The sequence below is a fragment of the Alosa sapidissima genome, chromosome 19, assembly GCF_018492685.1.
Source record: "Alosa sapidissima isolate fAloSap1 chromosome 19, fAloSap1.pri, whole genome shotgun sequence".
Lineage (NCBI taxonomy): Eukaryota > Metazoa > Chordata > Actinopteri > Clupeiformes > Clupeidae > Alosa > Alosa sapidissima.
The window spans coordinates 10238290-10262451 of NC_055975.1; the positions used below are offsets into that span (position 1 = coordinate 10238290).

The window sequence follows — 24162 nt, forward strand, 5'->3', positions numbered from 1 at the left end:
TCTAAAATAAAATGTTATGACTATATGTTTAACTACTGTTTAGGGTCTTTGAGGTAAGTACTATATTGAGGTGAGGGTACGTGACCTCAGCAGTGTTGAAGGACCACATGGAACACACCCCACACAGTGTCCCCTATGAGCAGGATCATGCCTCTTCCACTCTCTGATTGGCTGAGGGATAGCTGGCCCCTGTGTAATTTGACACCATGTGGTTCAGTGCACTTGCAGGGGTTTCTCAGCTGCCTTTCTCCCCTGCCCCCACACAGTCCCTTGCAACCCTCCACTGAGGATATTGTTCTTTGTGTGGTTATTTCAGAGGCTGGTTCTCCATGCGATAGCAGCTTACCCTTCATGGGCACTGATGTTCAGAAATAGATTCTATTTCCTTTAAAATGTTCTCAAAATCATAGAGGATGTAGAAGGGAAAATAAACATATTTAATACGACTTGTACAAAATAAATCTGACTTCATTGCTATAAAACAAAGCTCTGTATCTTTAAATGTGAGATCTGAGGGTGATGCGATGGCATCATCGGCCAATCGGCTTTGGTACTGTGCCGTCACTCTCCACCCCTCACATCTGTGAGCCCCTCCCAATACGGCTGTTGGTGTTGGACCAGTGATGGGTGATGATGGGTGACTCAAAGGAGGTACTGTGCATCGTGCCGTCTCTGTGGTTGATGTGTCCTTATGTACGTGTGTGTCTCTGTCAGGGAGGAACACCATGTCTTGTCCTTTGATATGATCACGGTTTGGTATAATATTGGTGCTAGAGGGCTTCATTTTTCAAATGTGAATCTCTGCTTGCTTTTGGTTTCAGTTCTGCATTAACATAATGTATTAAACAGAATTGTGAGAATCCATCTCAGCTGTTTCCTATTTGGATACATTTGAGTGAATATGGCTTAGGCTGTGATAATAACAGGGATTTTGTACTGTATTTTGTGAAAGTGGTTGCAGGTGACAAGCATGCTATGCTATCTTGTGGATTTAACTGGAATAGAGAAGTCAAATGGTTTCATTGCACTGTGCATGTGATTGTCTTAGACATGTTAGCCTGTCTTAAGACAATGCATTATGTAATAGCTAAATGCTGTGCCATCAGATTCTGCTGACCAAACTGACCTTTGTACATGATACTGTAAAAGTGTTAGTGTCACTTCCAGTGATGAGAAGATAACCAAACTAAGCTTAAAAGTGTTATATTAAAGCTGCCATCGTGTGCTTTACTGGAGCTCTCTTGCGGGGTGAACAATGATTGCCTGTAAGGGATCTGTGTCTGTAGAAGTTTCCTGACTGATTGATTGATTAATTAATTCATTGATTCAGTTGAAATTTTAGTTCCTAATCATCCAGTACATGCAGGGCGGATGTAAAAAATGTTGTGAATGTCTGTGAATATCAGCAAAGCACAATGAATATGCAGCAATTTTGATTGCTATGTTAAAGATGATAGTACTTGTAAGCAAGTGAAACGTAATGAAATTAAATGCAATCTATCTAGAACTTGAATTAAACAATTGCAATCTGTTTTCATCCTGAGCTCTACTTCAATACAGAACTAATAGTTTGTCAAAGCTCCAAGACACACAGAACAAGAAAAACATGATATACTTTTGGAAAAAGCAAGCGCGTCTTTAAAAAATATTTAAACTGTTAGCCACAGTGGTCCTGATCTCATGATGCACTCATTGGTCCTCTCTCTTTTGACTTATAAAACCAACAAAAATCTGTGGCCTATCTATTATATATTGCTCAAACTCTTTCAAGTGAACAAATTACCCATTCGTCATTAGTAAATGGGCGTGGCATTTGCAGTGTCTTCCAAAAGAAACAGGTTTTTAAGTTTTGTATCATGTTTTTGATTAAGAGAACTGTAGTTCAGCGTTTTACAAAAAGTGTGTTTTAGAATTACTAAATGGGTGTAAAGCAGAAAATGCTCTTAAGGTTTAGTAGAACCGATATATAGCTCCTAGAGTTAGTAGTTTCAATGTTTTTTTCCACAACCAGTTATTTGTGTCCTAGCAGTTGCAGAAATTCTAACCACAAAAGCACAACTATCAGGCTATAAATAAAACACTCTTGTGGTGTTTGCTTTTTTGTGCACAGACATGGCCTTTTGAAATAACGTTTGTAAATAGGGCCTACAGATCCACACAAGCTGGAAGTGTGTTATCAAATTACATACTGAGCGTAAAGCAGTATATTGTGTTTACAGTTTTGCGAAAAACATATTATCAAATTACAGTGTGCATTCAGCTTGACACACTTGGCAAATGTATTGGCAAGTGTTGGCAATGCAAATGTTAATGGTTTCAGAGAGTGTGCTTCAAGAATCACTGTTACTCTTTAAGCATTCAGAAAAAAACCTGTAATTTCTTTTGTTTCAGCCAAAAGCCTGTGGCCTTTACAGTACCTCTGTGTAGACATCTGAAACTGTATCCAGAAGCTGATGTTGGGATGGCTTCTCCTTGGACATGCGGTCAAATCTAGAGGGACTTTCAGACACCCAGATCCATCTCTCAGGGTGGTCCTTTGAGGCTTCTAGTTTCACGTGGAGGTCTGCTGAGCTGAGACTGGGTAGACATGGCCAAAAGGGATTACCTACTGGATGCGGCCCGGCAAATTCGTATGGCACTGGACCGAGAGGTCAGTGAGGACTATGAGGCTGCATTCAACTACTACAAGAAGGGAGTTGATTTGCTGCTAAATGGAATACAAGGTATTACATACTTAAACATATTCATATGGTAAATAATGATTTTATTATTATTATTTTGTTTAATGTAATTTTATTTTATTTCGTTTGGTCTTCCTCCATTATTCTGTTAATGTAATGGTGAATGATTAACATAGTAGGATTTGAGTTTCCTATATATTGGTGTTGGGTGTTTTGGTTCCGGGGGGTTGTTTTCCCCGCCGGACGGTTTTGGGGAGAAGTTTAGAGTTGGAAAGAGTGCGCGTGCGCTTGGTTACGGAGTGTTGACTTGTCAGGGTTTTGGTTGTAAAGAAAACGGAATTGTCACCTGTCTTCGTTTTGACCACGTCTGAGACACTGGAAACTCTACAAACCCACACGAATTATCAGGTTACAATGTCGTGAAATAGAACAAATTAAATTAGTAACAGCCACTTCACATATGACATTATTAACATCCCCCTGGTTGTACCGCAGCATATCTATATTTACCCAATCCTATTAAAACTCGTTATATCTACAGATGTTACACTAACATTCACACTGTTGGAATAGTTTACTATTGGGAGGTGCTGCATCTAGCTGGATACCACGTGAAAACTGAAAGTAAAACTTTACACCAATCAACTGCTCTCTCACACTAACTGTCAAAATACTGTGTTTAGTAGACCCAAATAAGGAACAGCGTGAGGCAGTGAAGCGTAAAACCACGCAGTATCTGAAGAGAGCTGAAGAGATCTTCATCTCCCACCTGCAAAACAACTATCAGAAGGGAGGATCTCAGATGGAGGTATGGTATGGTGGATGCACTTCAATTGATACTTCAGTTGATACTGCTGCCCTCACTGTTGCCACACTGGTGTCTAATCAGTCATATTTGTCTCAAAGGTTTTTTGCCGCATGTTAGGCTAGCTACCAGCATGAATAATATAAACGCAGTATACAGTATATTTACTTATTAGGATACATATTTATTTATTAGCAAAAGAAACCCCTCACAGCATCCAGGCAGGCTTTTATTACATGTCTACAGAAATAATATAGCCTATTAATTATTAACAAATAATATTTGGTTCATTTTTTCAGAGGATGTATGGCAGATTAAACATACAGTGAAAGAACTTAGTTAATATGCTTTTTGTGTCTGGATTGGTTAGCAGGGTTACAGCAGCCTAAGGTTCCGACCAATCAGACACCTGAACTCACCGGTGGAAGATCTAAAGATGTATAAAGTTGTTGGCATCATTGACAAGGTTTGCAAAAGTCTGTATTTTATAAGATGTCATCTTCAGTGTGAAGTTCATTGTGAGTCCATGGATCATACAATAACTGCTGCTGTGTGAACAACTCTTGAGATAACAACAACCTAAAACTAAATACTGCACTATCAGTCTGAAGAGCTGTTGTTCATAAATATGCCTTCCTGCCTGATTTGTACTGTCTCAACTTGAAGAACTTACCTTTGGGAGAAATATAGCTCTACAGTATTATAGTTCCAATATATCCAGCTCCTGTCAATTCATTCTTTATTGAAGTCTGTCTTTTTCTAGGTTCTGACTGTTCAGAGTCTGGTTTGCAAGGATACATTTGTGATAAAGGTAATTTTATATTTTAAACATCCACAAGTAGTTCTTTCTTGTAGTTGTATCTGCTCCAAATGCTACATATTTTCACCAAGTTTCATGAAAATCAGGGCAGTAGTTTTTGTGTACTTCTAACAAATAAACAAACCAAGCAAACAGTCAGGGGAGAAAATATAACCTCCTTGGGATAGAATCCGTCACAGATCCAGTCCAGGGGCTTGGCAGAAGTATGCATTCTAGAGCCATTCCAGTTCTATTTTGTGACCACCTGAAAATACTTTAATGCTCATACAAGGCCTGGTCCAGCTCTTTGTAGTGGCTGTCTTGTCTAGACATTGTCATACTGTGGACATACATAACAGTACATATTAAATTCAGTTACTATCTCTGTCCTTTTAGAGCCTTCCCAAATCGAGTGGAAATTGCCGTGATAGGCCTACTATCATCCCTCAGAATGTTCCATGTATGGTGAAACTTCTGAGGTATTACGTAAGTGAGGATGCAGTCTATCTGCACCTGGACCATGTGAAAGGTGAGAAACAGTGATGACCCAGCACTACACTACTTTTATGTATCACAAAATGACCCAGCACAACACTACTTTTATACATCACAAAATGACCCAGCACGACACTACTTTTATACATCACAAAATGACCCAGCACTACACTACTTTTATACATCACAAAATGTGACTGCACTGTGTGATTTTCTACTGCAATCATGTATTGTAATTGGATTGCATTAATGTTTTTGTTTGTTTGCTTTTTTTATCTTTTAAATGTCATCATGAAAAACTATATATAAACCCAGTAAATAATATTTCACTTTGGAAAAAAAGTGTGTGCTAAATGAATACATGTAATACAGTGTGGGTGTGTGATATATTATACGTGGATATGTTATATCACACAGACACACTTTATTACATGTATTAATTTAACAGACACTTTTCATCCAAAGTGACTTACATTATGTCTATTCCATTACAAGGGATTACATTGTCCCCGGAGCAATTTGGGGTTAAGTGCTCAAGGGCACAACGGTGGAAGCCAGGAATTGAACCCACAATCTTTTTAGGCTACTGCATGCTAGCCCAGCTCCTTAACCACTATGCTACCACCGCTTTATAACAATATGACAGTAGTATAGTGCAGATGAAGGAGTAATTCTGAACTATTATTCATGTTCTATACAGGAGGTAAACTATTTTCTAAACTGCACAAACTCAGGGGACAGACAGCGAAGGAGCATCCTGAGTGCTGTAGTCAGCACAAGATCGGACTGAAAAACAGCTACACATCACCAGCTATCAGTACGGAATATGGTCAAGATGATGGTCAGAAGGTCGGGAGAACCCAACCCACAGAGGGAGGACCTGCGGTCACGACCTCGCCAGCGTCCTGGTATGAGGCTCAGCAACGACTGGAGAACTGCCAAACCCACTCCTACAGTGAGGAGACAGGCTGCTTGCAGCTTTCCAAGTTGGAGAAACTGGATGCGAAGTTGAACCGGGAGTTGTCATTGCATGCAAAGACACCACGTGAGCTTTCAACATCCTCATCTGAAAAAAATCATAGTTTCACCATGCATCTCAGTACCCACTCAGATCAACAACGATCACCAAGTATACATTCAGAACCTCCCATAAATGACACTGGACCTGACAAACCCATGTACAGCTCAGAACTTGGTATCGCCTGTAACTCTTCTGATCCATTGCACAAGTGTGGGGCTTGTATGACGCCACTACACTCTGGAAGTAATTATGCAGTGGATAATGTTCAGACATCTTTGGAACACCCTCTTTCAACAGCTCAGAGGCAGACGTCAAATGACGAGGTGGGAACGACTGCTGCTATTGAACCTGCCTCTTTCTCCAGGGAAATGGACTCAGAGACAAAAGGCGAAGCCATTAATCCAAGGTGCAATAAAACATCATCCTCAGGAAATGTTTGCTCTCAAATTGTGTTGAGTAGCGATGATTTCAGTATGCAGCACTTGGCTGACCCTGCTGTTAGGGTATCAGGAGAAGTATCCGAGGAGAGGCTTCAAAAGCAAAAGGAGGAGAGAAAGGGAGATCTGGGTTCAGTTGACGGAGAGAAACTTCAGAAAGCAGCACATGAAAGTGGCCTAGGTTCTCCATCTTCTAGCCTCACCAGGGACACCCATTCTCCAAATGAAATGGAAGACCTTGAAATTGAGGTGGATGGCTGGTTCCATGTACCTCAGTTCAAGAAGCAGGTCCCCAGAATGAAGTCCCCCCATGGACACTGGGGTCTACCTGAGGCTGAGGTGTGTACATGGGGAGCCCAGATCCTTGTGGCGCTGGAGAGCCTTCACGAACAGGGTATCATCTGCTGCGACCTCAACCCAAACAATATCCTTCTCAGTACTCATAGTGAGTATCTCTTCTCCTACATTGTTGCTTGTATGCTTTACTGCATATTCATTGCACATTTTATGGATTAGTGGATTATGTCAATCTTAGCTGAAATATACTATATGGGCCTCATATGGGAAAGATGCTATGTGTCTCTTTGGGCCAAATGTGATTGTGGACCTTAAAGATGTTAGTCTACAGATTGCATACAATTACATCTAAATTTTGGTTTTGTGGCAAAAAGCAAGATGTGCAAGCGAGAACTTGACACAAATTGACAAATATACTGTACCACTCATCTTCTTCTGATTGACTGCACCACAGTTATGAACCTGCCCGAAAATGTTGAGCTAAATGTGGCTGTTTATTGCAGTATGATAGTCGCACATGGTAAGATATGTCTGGCCCTGTGAGACTGTTCTTACTTGAGAATGAAAATGAATGTGATGTGTTTTGAACAGGTAAATTAATGTGATGTGTTTTGAACAGGTAAGGTCTGCCTGACTTACTTTGGCCAATGGAGTGAGGTGCAGCCAGTGATCTGTCCAAAGGCAATGGAACAAATGTACTGCGCTCCAGGTAACAGCACTGTATGTTCTGTGTTCTGATTTTTGTTCAGCACCTACACAGAACCAACATTCTGTACATGTGACTCTCTTAACCACCACACGTCACGTGACGCCAGGCTCACCACAATGGGAATACGGGCCTTCTCCTATACTACACCCAGACTGTGGAACTCACTCCCCTCACACATCCATGATTTCAATGCCATGTCACAATTCAAAACAGCTCTTAAAACCCACCTTTTCAAGCTAACTTATAGACTTCAATGTGCCTTTTTAAGATTTAAATGTTGTGTGCTGACATTTATTTTATTGTGTTATACTCTGAAAAGCAACCTTGGGTGCTTTGAAAGGCGCTGTGTAACAAATACAATGTATTATTATTATTATTATTATTACCCCTTAGTCAAAGTAATAATTCTGTTTAAACCTTGATGATATACTGGTACTGTAGTTTCACAATCAGGGACAGTAGCTTGTTTCAAAGGTTCTAAATGAACCTTCTTCAAATGTCTTTTAAAGTGTAATATCTCTTTAAGGATAAAAAAAAACTAGTTCATGGCAATTGGTCAACTCTAAAACATAACGGAAATGTGCTGGATGGAGGTTAACACGATAGGTGTTGTTATGTATTTATATATATTTTAAGACGCCTGGAGGGGCAAAGTCAAACTCAAAATGGCAACAGTAACTGAAATAGCCCGAGTTTCTCACTCCATGACCTATAGCACTGCACAACCTCTCAAGCAAAAACAGAATAGGCAGAAACAGGGCTATTTAAAGGTGCTCTAAGCGATGCTGGGTAATGTCACTTCTGTTGACTTTCAAACAAAACAGAGAGCTAGTTCGCAACTTCCTCCTCCTCCCTCCCGTGCTGCTCCCGTGCAATTGAAACTCTCCTAAACGCGCATCTCGTCTGTGATTTGCTGGAACAGTTTGTTATGTTTTCATGAGCTAGGTTTGGCCAGGTTGTTTTTGTAGCCGTTTTTGGAGCCTGGGCTGTCCACAGAGATCGCGTTTTTTTTACAGTGTATTCAGGACACTGACAGCTAGCAGTTGGTTAGGTGATGTTTGCCGTAAGTGACATAAAATGTTTTAGCCTAAAAAACCCATGGCATAGCTTAGAGCACTTTTAAGGTGTGGACACTGATTATTGATGACACCCAGGTCTCTGGAGCAGATTTCTGCTCCCATCTGGTGGTAGACTTGCAGTATGACAAGTACAGAATGTTCTCATTTTCTCTTTTTTAAGTTTTTTTTTTCAGTTTCTTTCTTTAAGTTTTTATTTTTATTTCAGAAACATGTATGTGGGTAATTTTGAATAAGCCTCTGAGATGTTTAGATTCATGTGTGTTTCATGTGTGTTATCCACAGAGATAGGTGGGATGGCTAAGATCACAGAGGCATGTGATTGGTGGAGTTTGGGGGCCTTGCTCTTCGAACTTCTTACTGGGATGGTAAACCTCTTTGGCTTCTTTGAATGACATTCCTTCATTAGCTCCGAGGCAGGCTGTCCTCACACATACGCACTTTATCTGATGAAACCTACTGGTCAGAGTGTATTTTCATGTGGAGAAAGCAATGTTCCATACAGTTCAAAGCACCTTTTGTTAACTTAGAGAAACAGGCCCTCAGAAATCTCACCATAGCACAGAAACTGTGGTGGAACAGCCTGTCTAATGACTAAAGGTGTCATTATTTGACACCATACAAAACCATCAGTATGTCAGAAGCTGCATGTCTGACATTTTGTCCTGATCACGGGCAAGTAAAAAATGAAAGCCACCATAAATGGGCCAATACTGCTGTGACATTGGTCATCATATGCCTCTTGCCCACAGCCGCTGTGGCAGTGTCACCCCACAGGAGTGGACTCACACACCCAGCTCCTCGTCCCAGACCACCTAAGTACGGCGGCAGCCTCACTGCTCACGGAGGTAAGACCTATTTATCAGACCCTTGCACAAACATGGCTTACATATAAATCTCTTGCTGTACATCCTGACCCTATTCCCTGCTAGTACAGTACATTCTGAAGAGTCTCACATCAGTATCACATAGGTTAATTAACATCTTAATGCCCCAACAGCTCCTTCAGTTTGATGCTGGCTATCGTTTGGGCTCTGGTGGTGGTGGTGTGAGCGACATCAAGTGCCATCCTTTCTTCCACTCAGTGGTGTGGCCCAGTTTGGACAGTTAATGGTGATCCCCCAAGATAAACATCTTGGGCTCTTTTGGATCATTAGCACCCTCAGAAGAATTATTCATATCAACTTCAAGCTCCTCAGGAGTAGAACCTAACCAGGGCCACGTTTGAACTTTTTCCAAGCTGGGTGATGTCCCTGGACCTGGGGTAGTGATTGTGGTGGTCATTGAGTGTGCTTAGGTGAAAGGGTCTACTGCTAATAGGTGAAGGGAAAAAATTATATACAAGTGTGGCCAAATTTGTTGATACCCTCCACAAAAAAAAGAAAAGCCCTCAATATTTATCTGAAATAATTTGAAACTGCTAACAGTAGTGGACTATAAGCCAGCATGTTTATTTCCAGCGGAGCGTAAGTAAGGGCATTTTCTGTTATGTTCTGCTCATTTCGTGTTCACTCTGACTCCAAATATCTTGTTCATGCCCAACAGGGCAACTCTTTATTCAACTTTGACACACGCATAAATCCTTCAGCATTTAGCATGCTTAGTCACTAGGTGCAACATCCAACAGGGTCCACAGGAATGCTAAAACAATAGCCGTTACATCACATTTTCTTCTTCCGTGAACATAGAGCTGATGATGAAGCTCTGGTTTCATCTCATGAGTCCAAAACACTGATACATTTTAGCCAGTTTCAGTCTGGGTTTTTAATGTGCTTCTTTCAGCAGTGCAGCCATGTCTAGGTTGAATGCAAGTGTAGTCACAGGGACATCAAGTCACTTGGAGATGGTCTGATAGCCTTTATACCTTTAACATGTGTGTCTGTAGTTTTCCCTCTGATCCCCTAAGACAACTATCTCATGAGCTCTCCCCGCTCAATGCTCATTATGGTGCACACAATGATACCAAACTGAGTGGCTACTTTTCTCCATTTAAATAGGCTGAGTGACTAAGTACTACACCAAATTAAAAATAAAATAAAAACAGAATGTAATGATCTGCAAATCTCTTGAAATAGTCAACATTTTCATTTTCAACATGTGATATGTCTATGTCCTTTTTGCTGCTAAATATGGGTTTACGAGACTTATATTATCACATTCTGTTTTTATTTGCATTTTACACAACATCCCAACTTTTCCTGATTTGGAGTGTGATCGAATACATGATAAAATAGTTTTTAAATGTCCTCTTTGCACAAGGCAAACCATTCTTTTAACTGAGTTAGGTTCCAAAAAATGTGGCCATGATTGTACCACTGCTTTCTAACAGTTTCTTGTAATCCACAGCTTGCATCCAAACTTGTGTTTTCAAAGTCAGACTTTTCTTAAACTTTTTCTTATTATTTCTTAAACAATATGGATTTAATTGGTCAACACATTGGAAGAACTTGGAGCCAAGATGAGATAATGATATTGATTGTTAATGGAAACCATATGCATGTGCAATGCATCTTAAAAAATCTCTTTGTATCCCCTTATTTAAACAAGGAAACCTCTCTGAGAACTAAGTTATCCTTTTTAAGACTTGAAGAATAGACTATTTTTTTAAGAAAGTGTAAGAAATAAAGAGTAAAGAAAAAAAACTGACATTACAGTAATATGTCACATCTGTAACAGTAACATGTATTGCCCTGTGAACAAATTAAAAAAATGTGCAACATCCATCTTATTTGTTTTCAAGTAGCAGGGAATTCAAGCCAAACCGTTGCAACTCTGCCATCAATCATTATGTTAAGCCCGCCTAACGACTACACGATTTGATTGGCCTGATAGAAGTTTAATTTTTCGAGCTCACAAGCCAACAGAGAGTTGCTAGATTAGCCCTGGAAGCAAATGTAATTTGCTGCCGCTAGGGTGCGTCTAGATTTCTAGGCTTTCGATTGCCTGGTTTTCTACAGAATATTTGTGATGATGAATGAGCACCTCCTAGTGGACAAATTGAGGGCAGCCCTTTTAGTCTTCTTGCAGTTACCATTATTATGAACCACAACTAAAGCTTCCTTCACATCCAAAGACAAAGGGACTATGAAGAATAATATCATTGATGTTTCTCTGTGGAATTTTGGCATTTATAATTTATTTGACTTGCAACTTTTATTTATTTATATCTTGTGCAATTTATAAGATGCCTCTTGATACTTCAGCCAGAGACATTAAATGTTAACAGCACTGTAATGTATATACAGTGTGTTGATGGTCTATGATATACAAATGTTGCATGAATACAGGTTTCCATTGTAAATTGTTCTCTAAATAACAACTGTTTGAACACCCAAGCACTGTCTCTATGCAGTAAATCTCTGCCAAATGAATCTAATGAAACAATTTTGTGATTGTCCTGTGCTCTGAATGAGTTTCTCTTGTTGAGAAAACTAGTGTGTGATTATTGTGTCCACTGCAGTGCATCTCTAAGCTACATAAAAACCGCTTCCTGTCTTGTGAGTCTGGCAGCTAATCCTTTGTGGGTTTTGTTTCTAGTTGAAACTCAGTCTTCTCAGAATACAGGTCCTCAGGCCACAAGCCTGAGGTTGAAACTATTGCCTGGGTGAAGTCTTGTGATTAAGGTTAATCTCACATTGTTTCCTTTCAATCTCCAGTAGTTTTTTTGTTACAGTATGATTTAAATAACCTTACACAGATTTGATATCAAACACTGCTTTTGAGTTTTGTGTTATTTGTAGAGAGCAATAACTCAGCAGGCAACAAACATGAGTAAAACAACGTTGATGACACATTTGACTTGAGTACATTTTAGAATGGAAAATGTACTACCAATGACCACAGAATGTACTAATTCCCACAATACCACAACTATTTACAGAACCTACCCTCGCTCAACGTCTACATTAAGGGTCAGGTCAGGTCCACCCATTTTAGAGGTTAGACATTCTCACAGGACAGAGGACCCGCCTCTCCTTCATACAATTTAACATTATCTATAGATGTGAAGACACAAACCAACGTCCTCTTACTGTGTCATTCATTTCCGTTTGCTTGTCACTTCATATGATGAAAGTTTTCCTTGATATTATAAGTATAAGTAAGTATATATACTCTTTTGATCCCGTGAGCAAAATTTGGTCTCTGCATTTATCCCAATCTGTGAATTAGTGAAACACACTCAGCACACACTAATCCCGGCGCAGTGAGCTGCCTGCATCGACAGTGGCGCTCGGGGAGCAGTGAGGGGTTAGCTCCAGGGCCCTAGCTCAAGGGCACTTCAGCCATGCCTCGAACCGGCAACCCTCCAGTTACAAGTCCGAAGCGCTAACCAGTAGACCACGGCTTCCCAATGTTATAATGACATTCATAACATTTCATCACGTCTTAAACAGACTCATAGTACACATTTTTCTCTAGATGAATTGTATGGATTTATGCAGTATTTGTCCTAACATTTCCATCATTAAATCCCCCTGATTCACTGGCATACATCACTGAAGCACTGATCATACAGAGGATGTCAAATATCTACATGCCTTAGCCTACAGAATGAATTGCAGTTAGCATATTAGACATAGGGTTGTGCTGTATCACCAGTAGCACGTTCATTTGAAAGGCTATGTAGCACTGGCTTTATGCTATGTTCACACTTGGTCTTTTTTTGACAAGATAAGTTGGCCAGGACAACTCCATAAATGAATATGGTGATACAGTTTAACTTCCCCGTCATATAGCTCATTGTGCTCAAAGTCGATTGTAATAAGGTGGGTTATAAAATAAATTAATTTATGTGTACATTTATGTGTACATTTCTGTACACTCATCGGGCTGTAGATGGTGGTGTTGAGTGAAGGGTTGCTAGTAGAGGATGATGAGAGGAGCTACAATGCAGGACTGTCTTACACACACTCTCTCTCACAAACACACACATAAACACATACGCGCACACACACATGAACACATACACAAACACACATGTACACACACTCATATTCTGATTTCCAGTATTGGCATTAAGTAGTTGGTCCACCAGATGGTACAGCAAGACAGAGCAGTATATGGCTCTGCTGCAAGACACATTCATTACTCTACTTCACTTCCAAAAACTACAATGGATAGCTTACGGTTTCACAGCATTGTGTCTTGTGTATTCATGGTAGGAGGATTTTCAGGTAAAACGTGATTAGTATTTCTTCTTGAAGCTGAAATAAACCTGAGAATGTTTATCGGACATACTTGGTTTTTACTGCAGGTAGGCTACTAATCTTTCACCAGCTTAATGTTATATCCTAGGTAAAATAATGTTAACGTTTGCATAAGTTGAGTGATGGAGGCTAGTTTGATTGTTGGTGTAGTTGTGAAACATAAATGTGGTTATACGAGCAAATTTATAACAGCACTGTAATTGTCTCTTTCAACTGTCTTCCCATTGTGTTCTGACCATACTGACAGGAGCTAGATTAGTTAGCCACAACACTAATGTTCACTAATGCGATGGTTTGCTGATGGAAGATATAGGACACCTGTCTACGATGCACCCTAAATACCAGGCTAGGACATTTCTGCTTGCTAATTAGGGTTTTCTGCTGTTGACTCGCTCACAGTCCTTGGTGGCCCTGTAAAGCCCTTGGTGGCTTTGTAAAATGTTGCATTAAAACCACAAAAGGTCTACACAAAATAAATGTGAGCAACTGAGCTTTCATTCTCAAACACTCACTAGACTATGTGCAGCGCCAAGTTTGACGTCATTTGGATTAGTAGGCCTAATGCATGTATTGTTAAATATATCAGTAAAAGTAGCACACATTGGCTTTTTCCGGTCTACTACCCCTCTTACACAGCACAGCGCAGGACCAGGGTACTTGGGACCAAAGACTCAGGGGGTAGCGGAGTTTTGGCAGCACTGAATCATCACGGGTCAAAATGCAAGATGTTTGGATGATTATCATGTCCGACATCAACAATTAAGGCTCCCTGTATGCAGTTTGCTTGCATAAAATGATTCCGCGGATTTTGCAACAACACGCCAACAAACACGGGTATGCAGTGTCTATTGAAAATTACGAAAAAATTATGTGCAATAAACTAACAATTGGAATAGCCCAGGCTATTTTGGACTTGAGACTTAAACACAATTCCGACTGCAAGATCTCAAATAAAAACAAGCGATATGCTAATGGTCCCGAATGTAAGGATGTTTCAGAATGCCACAGCTACAGACAACGATGGGCAGACAGAGCCAGATGTCACTTATGCTGCCTACCAGAGACCGTTTTTAAGTCTCATTGTTGCAAATTTCATATGATGAAGCATCATTCCACAAAATGGTTTGTCTTATCTATCATAAAGTTATTTAATAGGCTTAACAATAAACATAACTTAAAATTGCTGTTAGGCTTATCATTTTGATGTGTAAAAAATGTCACTTGCAGCCATGACTAAATTCTGCTCACTGCACATTTATTAAAGGCTAATGTATTATAATATAATATTCAATGTTCTTTATTGAATGCTTAGCTGGAATGCTTTTCCATATCATCTTATTTCTAAAGCATGCCTACCTGCAGGCATGCAATTGGGCTATGGGTTTTCTACAGGAATAGCATGTTTGAACAGGCACTGCAAGTATGCTCACAATGTAGTTTATGGCAATGTGGTTATCACAGAACAACGTCCTATTTTATTCTTATTCTTTGTATTTTATACACTCTTTTATTTCGTAAACAAATACATTACTGTATATCATTAGGAATCTAGATAATTAGGCCTATTCAAATACATGATGCCCCACCTTGATTAGAACCTTGTTATGGGAGAACTTTTATTAACAAATTTGATTAAAAATGACTATCGGCCGATATATCGGTTATCAGATTTTGAATAACTCAAATATCGAAATCGGTAGGTTATCAGCCTTTAAAATCCCATATTGGTCAGGCTCTAGGAGATGGAGACAAATTGACATACACACACACGCATGCACACACACACACACACACACACACACACACATCCACATCCACACAATTAGACACACACACACACAGGCACACACACACACACACACATAGGCACGGCACGCACATACAAGCATACACAAAAGTTGCAAGAGTGGAGTAGGAGATGGAGACAAATTGACAAGCGGGAGAGGATGAACAGGACTGAGCAGCGGTCATATTTTGTACCGATACAATACAACCGATACCGATGTACCATCTAGTTTAATTAATTTCAGTATTTTGATGGCCTAAAAGTTGAAGTGACACCTTCAGTGCAAAATTAGGTCTTATTTAGTGAAACCATTACATGGTTCACACCAAACACTTATTGGTCCAATTGCGTTGTGCTGATTTGAACCAAGAAGCATACAACCAGTAAACAGCGATGAGCTGTAAGGTCAATGTGAACTCCCCAAGCTGTGGTTGTGAAACCACTTAGAGTTTTAGGCACACACAGCCAGGCTAGTATAGATGAAACTGACTTCAGGATGGGGCTTCTATGTAGGCCAGGTTAAGGTGTGGGGGGGTGGGATGGGGCAAAAAGCCACCACGTCCTGGCCTTTTCAGGCCGTGACTCTGAGGACGGGGGCTGTGGTTGGGTTGAAAGTTGGCATGCGAAAAGTGATCTTAAAAAAGAAGACTGCTTAACCACACACATGCTTAGTGTGGTGGACTGACCTTTGCTGTGGTAAGGAGAGCATGTGTGCCAAAAGAGGGTGCAGAGATGGCATTGGACGGAGCTAATAGAGCATCAGCACTGACTGCCTGCGGTCATTTATAGCATATAGGATGCAGGCTTCTCATAATTGACGCAAAGCTTAGATTAATATTGTTCTTCCTCAGAAATGTATTTAAATAATGATTTCCTTTCCTTTTTATATTACTGTGATGTTGCTTCACAAGGTCAAGTAAACAGCTACATTTGCACTGGCTCTTTGCATGCAATGCAGACATGACATAATCAAACTGTGATAACTGCCTCATGTTTTATTTAATGATTTTTTTTTACTGAAAACCCAAACAAATAAGACTACATCTTTACACAAATGTACATTTTCTGAGTGTCTGAGAGAATGATGGCACTTGTGGTGCTCCTGTTAATTGCGTGTTTTCCTGTTCCTAACCCGCTTTGAGCTCTAGGGTTTCTCCACTAAAAGCATTACCTACCTCCCAAGACACATGCCCTTCGAGAAAGGAGAGAAGAAGTGATAAAAATCTTCACTTTGCAGACCCTTAAAATCTTATTGGGCACCGTCGTAAAAGCCCATATCACTTCATATGTCTCTCACCCCCCCCCCCCCAAAAAGCTCATCGCTTCCCACTGTCTGCCCACTCCAGCACTCCACCACCCTCTCCACTCCCCTCTATCTCTCAGCTGAGTGTGGGTCTCTAGAGATGGGAGCAGATGCTTTCAGCCCAGGGCATGACCATGCTCCTTGGTCACCAGACTGCTGCAGGTCCGCGGAGTCTTGCTCCATCCACTCAATAACAACTTGATTAGTGTGCAAAACAAAAAAAAGCCCTGAAGAGCTTGAAAGCCAACACCAACCATTTGCATTAGGGAGAAATCCTCAAAGTATCATCTTTTAACACACAGGAGGGAGGGTGGTGGACACCAATATTTCCTTCTAAATTAATAAAGCACATTTTACCTCAATCTTATCTTATGTTTTCACTGACATTAGGAGCAAATATTTACATTGGCAGAGTTAAAGAGGAGTTCAGGTTTCAGAAAGCTCTTCCTGCTCCACAGATTGTAATCTATAACCATTTGTGTGATATGGTTTATGTCTTAATTGTTTTTAGGGCTGCACAGAACATGCTTTTCTACTTCATGTTTCTAGTAAGCTATCTTTATCTAAAAGTAGCACTATAAATATGTTGTCCTAATACGTCAATGCAGCATTCTTTTCACAGTTCTGTTTTTAAAATGTTTTCATTCAGGACTTCAGTGTTTTTGTGAAGGAGAATTCCTGCACTTTCCTTTGGATTTGCAAGAAGTAACATTTGTACAGCAAAACTGGCTTCAGTATCTAAGAATTAGAATTCAGAACAGATTCAGGGAGCAAGATGTTGCTGTCATGCTCTGACACATCATATTTCTGAATTCAGTTGGGCAGATGTATACCATTTTCACCCAAAAGTCACCAGTAAATTAACATTTTCCCTTTTTTTGTGAAAATACAAAGCCTGCACTTATCCACTGGGACTATCTTACACCTAGTGCAATAGCCTCAGGTGTAAGGGAGGGATCTTTTATAGTTACTAGTGCAGTGCCTGTTCAAACATGCTATTTCTGTAGAAAACCCGTAGCCCAATGTCACGCCCGGCTATGCCGTGCTGGGTGTGTCTCTCCCTGACTTGGCCCTGTGTGGGTAATCCAGCCTGCATTTCCTACTGCTGCTGTTCTGTCGCCTTTAGGTGGAGCTGTTGCGGTGGGCCGTGCCGCGCTAATTGGTGGGCCGATGAGCGGGTCTTTAAAATCACCGCCTTCCAGTCGGCTCGCTCTCTCTTTCTGCTACCTTGGCCTGACGAGAGGCTGGCTGTGGTCGTCGCTCCTTGCCCGTTCACCTTTTTGCTTTACACTTACATCATACTGATATGCACGACACTTTTGGTTTGCTTACCATTTACTGACTTCGGACAAATCATTCGTTAATAAACTAACATCATATTTAAACATTAAGTTCAGTGTGGTCTCCCCTATGTCAGCTCTACTTTGAGCCAAGTGGTCCTGACATATGGGGGCTCGATCCGATACATTTTGATCCCGAATATTGGTACGTATAGTCTACTTTGATTCCCACTGTCGGCTATGGCAGCGTAGTGCGGTGTGTAGCTACGTCATCGGCGTGATTTTGTGAATGAAACCAGTGGGCGTAGTTTGAGGCCTACCGGCTTTTCGCCGAATGCTTTGTTTTGGGGAGATCTGCGCTGATCCTTTTGGTTTAACTTTGGATTTGAGGTTAATTGGGTAGCATTACTTTGTAGATTGGAGCATTTAGTGCAGCCACTTTGTTTGTAAGGTGCGATTGCTGTTTATGTAGTGGGGCGACTAATCTTGTGGAGCTATCGTTATCCCCGTGCTAGAGCGCTTCCGCGCTGGGATTTAGGTTGTCACTGGAGTCTGGATCAGGGCACCGCCGTAGAGAACCGGCTGAATTGGCTTTGGTCGGGGCAGTACGTCTCTGTCGGTATCGGTGAGTAAATTATCCTGATTCTTGGACTCGGTGTGAAGATAGGTTTGTATAGTTGGGGGGAAAATGTTTAGGGGGAGAGCTCCGTGATTTGTTTGCTCTGCTGCTTGAACCGTTTTTTCACTTTGCAAAATTGTTTATGTGGTTGGGTAAGAGTAACTGGAATGCCTATATTTAGTTTGATTTTAATAGTATACATACTGGTGATCGTTTATTGAATAGACTGTATAATGAGCGCGTTGGAGGACTTTTTGGCTGCTCCTTCAGAGAGTTTGTTAGTGGCGCTAACAAAAGAGCAATTAGTGAATGTTGCAGATCATTATGGGATTGAACTGACACTGCCAAAAGCAGCAAAGAAAGATCAATTAATAGATTTTATTTGTGATCGTTTGAAAGAAAATCAGGTGTTGCCTGGGGGTACTCCGGCAGAGCTTACCCCACCAACGACATTTCCAACAGACCCGTCTGTTCCAAGTTCCTCGGCCAAAAGTAATGAATTGACCTATGAGCAACAAAAATTACTTTTGCAGATGCAATTGGATCAAAAGAAATTTGATATAGAGCAAAGGAGATTTGAATTTGAGCAAAAGAAACTGGAAATGGAACAAGAGAGGGAGCAAAAGAAATGGGAGTTAGACCAAGAGTTAGAACGCATGAGAATGGAGTCTATCGAAAGAGAAAAAGATCGTTTGTTTGAAATGGAAAAACTGAAGCGTTTGGAGTATGAACAGGAGCAGGCTCGTGAACTTGAGCGCACCAGGCTTAAGCTGGTGGCCGAAGGTAAAACGGGTGGAAATTCCACCCTGCAATCCGGTTTAGCAAATATGATAAAGTTTCTTCCAAAATTCAACGAACGTGATCCGGACATATTTTTCTCATTGTTTGAAAATGTTGCTGCCGACCAGAATTGGAGCGATGAGGACAAAACGTTGTTGTTACAAACGGTTTTAGTTGGTCGCGCACAAGAGGCATTTGTGGCACTGCCTTTTGTAGAAAGAAAGAGTTACCGATCAGTAAAAGAGGCTGTGTTGAAATGCTATGAACTAATTCCTGAGGCATATAGACAACGTTTTCGCAATTGGAGAAAGTCGGAAAAACAAACTCACGCTGATGTGGCCAGAGAGCTTAGTAGCTTTTTTCATCGCTGGCGCTCAGCGGAGGGGATTGATTCGTTTAATGACTTGTGCGATTTAGTTATTTTGGAACAGTTTAAGAACATCTTGCCCGAACGGATTGCTACATATTTAAACGAACATCAGGTGAAGACAGCTGCCGAGGCTGCTGTCCTCGCTGATGGATATGTATTGACGCATAGAAATCATAAATGGGACTTTTCTCCGCGTTACGATAATCGCAGGGAAAATCGATCTGTCCGCGTTAATGCTGGTCCTCCTGGGAGGTCCTATCCTGCGCCTCATAACAGAACACGGGAAAGTGATGCCGACAGTCAGTGCAATTATTGTTTTGAATTGGGTCATTGGAAAAATGAATGTCCAGTCTTGAGTGCCCGTAACAAGAGTAAAGTAAGCCATGTCAGAGATGTTGCCTGTGCCTCGTCAATTCCTGCCGTACAGTTGAGGAATGTTAAGTTAAATGGGACTCAAACAGACCCTGAGCATTCTAAAATGTTTTGTGGTGAACCTAAAATCACAGTGTCTGATTACGCTCCTTTCATCACTGAAGGGTTTGTTTCACTGGTAGGAGATGCTCATAGAGTACCAGTTAAAATATTACGTGACACTGGAGCTTCGGAGAGTTTCATTTGCCAATCGGCCCTGCCTTTCTCCGCTTTGTCTCATATTGGGAGTTTTGTGTTAATTCGAGGAATTGGGCTCCAACCGTTTCCAGTGCCATTGCATCAAATTCAGTTGCAGTCTGGGTTTGTGAATGGAGAGGTGACTATAGCTGTACGTCCGACTCTACCTGTTGAAAATATTGACATGATCATCGGAAATAATTTGGGAGGGGATTGTGTGTGGCCGGAGAGGTTATGTCCGCCTCCCGTGGTCAAAACAGTTCCAACGCCATCAGCTGAGCTGGACAAAAGTCTTAAAGATTTTCCAGAGGTGTTCACTGCCTGCGCGGTGACGCGAGCAATGGCTCGCGCTCAGACAGTGAGTCCATCTGACGTATCTAGGGCTAATAGAGTTAAAATGTTTGTCCCAGATTTACCAGCACCGTTATCTCTCAGTGAGGTAATTGAAGCTCAAAAGAATGATTCTACTCTCGAAAAGTATTTCGCTTTGGCCTCTGGCGAGGATAATGTCGATCATGGTTATCTGATCCAAAATGGTTTGTTGCTGCGCAGGTGGTCACCTCTGGCAGACACTGATGTGGCAGATCAGGTGTTGCAGGTGGTGATGCCTGTAAAATACCGAGACTTAGTCTTAAAAACAGCGCACGGGGAAGCGTCTGGCCATTTTGGGGTGAGGAAAACGTACAATCGTGTATTGCAGCATTTCTATTGGCCAAGGATAAGACGGGACATAGCGAGTTTCGTAAAAGGTTGCCATGCTTGTCAAATTGCTGGTAAACCAAATATTTCGATTAAACCTGCGCTGCTACAACCCATTTGGTCCGTGGGCACTCCGTTTGAACATCTGGTCATAGATTGTGTGGGCCCTTTGCCACCGTCAAAGTCTGGCAGTGTTTATCTTTTCACTGTGATGTGCCAAGCGACACGCTACCCTGCGGCATATGCCCTAAGGACTATAACCACGAGATCAATTGTGAAGGCTTTATCTCAGTTTGTATCCATTTTTGGCCTACCAAAAGTAATCCAAAGTGATCGTGGGTCAAATTTTACGTCCAAGACATTTGCGGCAGCGTTAAAAGAACTGCGAGTAAAACATAATTTAAGCAGTGCATATCATGCCCAGAGCCAGGGGGCTCTGGAACGTTTTCATGCCACATTGAAATCGTTGTTGCGTGCTTATTGTGTTGAACTTAAGAGAGATTGGGAAGAGGGCTTACCGTGGCTATTACTGGCGGCCCGTGCGGTAGTACAGGAGAGCACGGGGTTTAGCCCTAACGACTTAGTTTTTGGGCACAAAATGCGCACCTTTCTATCAGTGAGCCATGAGTTAGAAGGTGGTGTGGAGCCACCTGAAGATTTGGCCGATTATGTGTATGGCTTTCGCCGAAGATTGTTTTTGGCTGGGAAATTGGCTAGTGGAAATCTGTGTGTGGCGCGGACAGAGTTGAAGCGACGGTGTGATCTTGCGGCAGGGGTGTTTAGCTCTGGGGGTCGAGGGGTTGCGCCGTTGTCAATTCCGGGTTCTGCATTGGGGGCTGGATGCGCTATTCCATGTGCTGTTGTGCAAGAGGTGTCGGTGGGCGGCTGTGTGGTGTCCATTTCTGAGCGCAGAAGGAAAACAGAGCTGTCCTGTCGACCTATCAAAATCGTATTGTTCCTCACCATTGCGGGTGGTGGGAGATAAGACTGCTTATAGACCTGTGGGGCTGGCAAGGATGCACCCGACGCTTCTCAGGCGGCGGATGGGGGTGCAGGGTCCAGATGGTGCGGTTCTGCAGCCTTGGCTAAATAATACACAGATGTTGGCTAGTTTGGATAGCATTTTGGGGCATTTGGATGGGGTACAACATACTCATTTAAAGATTTTAATTTCTGATGTTTTGTCTTTACAGTGTCTCATGCAGCCCAATCTACTGTCTAATAGAGTGCCGCTGAGAATGTGTTAGCAGATGCGCTTTCTTGGCCCGGATGAGTTGATATGATGTTGTCCTTTTTCTACCATGTCTTTGTCTCGTCTCTGTCCTCCCTTAATTAGCTATCCTAGGCGCCAGGATTTTGCTGGGTGGTAAGAAACGGTGGAGATCTGGGGTGAGAGTGGTCAGTGTTGTTTATGGGTTGTGACAGTTGTGTTCACACGATAAATGAGTGAATGTGCACGATTAAGTGTGTATGGGTATTCCAGTGTGAATGAGTTTAGTTTAATATTTTCTTTGTATTTATTTGTTACTTTGGTGGTTGGGAGTGTTTAATTATGAATCCAGAGTCCCGCTAACGTGGGCCTCTGTTTTTTTTGGGGGGGAGTGATGTCACGCCCGGCTATGCCGTGCTGGGTGTGTCTCTCCCTGACTTGGCCCTGTGTGGGTAATCCAGCCTGCATTTCCTACTGCTGCTGTTCTGTCGCCTTTAGGTGGAGCTGTTGCGGTGGGCCGTGCCGCGCTAATTGGTGGGCCGATGAGCGGGTCTTTAAAATCACCGCCTTCCAGTCGGCTCGCTCTCTCTTTCTGCTACCTTGGCCTGACGAGAGGCTGGCTGTGGTCGTCGCTCCTTGCCCGTTCACCTTTTTGCTTTACACTTACATCATACTGATATGCACGACACTTTTGGTTTGCTTACCATTTACTGACTTCGGACAAATCATTCGTTAATAAACTAACATCATATTTAAACATTAAGTTCAGTGTGGTCTCCCCTATGTCAGCTCTACTTTGAGCCAAGTGGTCCTGACACCCAAATACATGCCCATAGGTAAGCCTGCTTTAAAAATAGGATTATAGGGGAAAACATCATCCTATGCCAAGCATACAACTATGAATACTGAATATTATATTATAATACTTTATAATAAATGTGCAGTGAGCAGAATTTAAGCATGGCTGCATGCATCCGTTTTTACAGATCAAAATGAATTTCCCCTTGAGGATCAATAAAGTATCTATCTATCTATCTATCTATCTCATGACATAAGCCTAACAATTGTTTTGAGTTAAGGCTTTTATGTTTAGCCTAATGAATAACTTGATGATAGAGAACACAATACTAATATTTTGTGGAATGATGCATCTTAAATTTGCAACGATATGACTCAAAAACAATCTCTGGAAGCCTATAAGTGACATCATGACATGCTCTGTCTGCTACTCGTTGTCTTTAGCTGATCAAAAGGACATAAGCCTAAAGCTTTGAGTTAAAGTGTAATTCCAGCGAAAATTGAACCAAGGGTGTTTTTCTGAATTAAAACACATCAAATAGGCCGTGGAGACAGTATTTTTTGTTGATCAACAGCTGCAGAGCATGCTCCGGTATATACGCTATAGCCCCAAATCGCAAACAATGGATTAGCTAAGGGCCATGAGCAAAACGCTTCCCAAATAGCATTTTTTAACCAGTAATATTGTTCAAAACTGCATCAAACCTCGTCAGTAGCTTGCTCAAGGTCCCTACACATAAAATGAAGCACCAACAATGTAGTTAACGAACCCGGAGTTTATTAAAGAAGACTGTTAATCTCACAGAAGACTGAGATCTCACACGGAGCATGGCGTTTATTGCCGGAAGGTAATGCCTTAAACGTCCCACATACTCGACGCACCCGACCGGTATACGGACTTTCCTTCAAGAGGAGCTAGTAGGGGACAGTTGATAAGTGTTCTTTTAGTCTTCTGTAATAAACCCCGGGTTCGCTAACAAGATAGTACAAGCACAGGGATGGGCAAAAATACATGAAAATGCGTTTTAAAATAAAATATCAAATACTGTCATTTTAAGTGTATCAAAATAAACTTCAAAATATAGTAGCCACGCCATGTGTTCAAATAAAATACTGTATTTTTGTATTTTGAAAATACAAAAAAAATACTCTTTAAAGGGAGCATGATATCACTTTGCAAA

The 24162-nt window shown here is 41.4% G+C and overlaps 2 protein-coding genes across 6 annotated transcripts in view; both read left to right on the forward strand.

Annotated features, from left to right (window-relative positions):
* Positions 1 to 611: 611 nt before the first annotated feature.
* On the forward strand, positions 612 to 11114 carry rps6kl1 (ribosomal protein S6 kinase-like 1). 5 transcript variants are annotated; one of them, XM_042072797.1, is made up of 11 exons: positions 612 to 651; positions 2392 to 2723; positions 3365 to 3489; positions 3857 to 3952; positions 4250 to 4297; positions 4682 to 4814; positions 5481 to 6683; positions 7155 to 7244; positions 8606 to 8688; positions 9073 to 9168; positions 9321 to 11114. In XM_042072797.1, exons 2-11 carry the CDS (start codon positions 2588 to 2590, stop codon positions 9429 to 9431), a joined length of 2121 nt encoding a protein of 706 aa, XP_041928731.1. In that variant the 5' UTR covers positions 612 to 651; positions 2392 to 2587; the 3' UTR covers positions 9432 to 11114. The 5 variants fall into 5 exon arrangements, with proteins under 5 accessions (XP_041928731.1, XP_041928732.1, XP_041928733.1 ...); XM_042072798.1 differs by having other exon boundaries at positions 3860 to 3952; XM_042072799.1 differs by having other exon boundaries at positions 3368 to 3489.
* An 8003-nt stretch (positions 11115 to 19117) lies between these two features.
* prox2 (prospero homeobox 2) overlaps positions 19118 to 24162 on the forward strand; it is a 29820-nt gene continuing 24775 nt past the window's right edge. Inside the window, exons 1-2 of the mRNA XM_042073152.1 lie at positions 19118 to 19298; positions 20367 to 20632. Coding sequence (XP_041929086.1) covers positions 19118 to 19298; positions 20367 to 20632 — 447 coding nt within the window. The remainder of the gene's footprint in view (positions 19299 to 20366; positions 20633 to 24162) is intronic.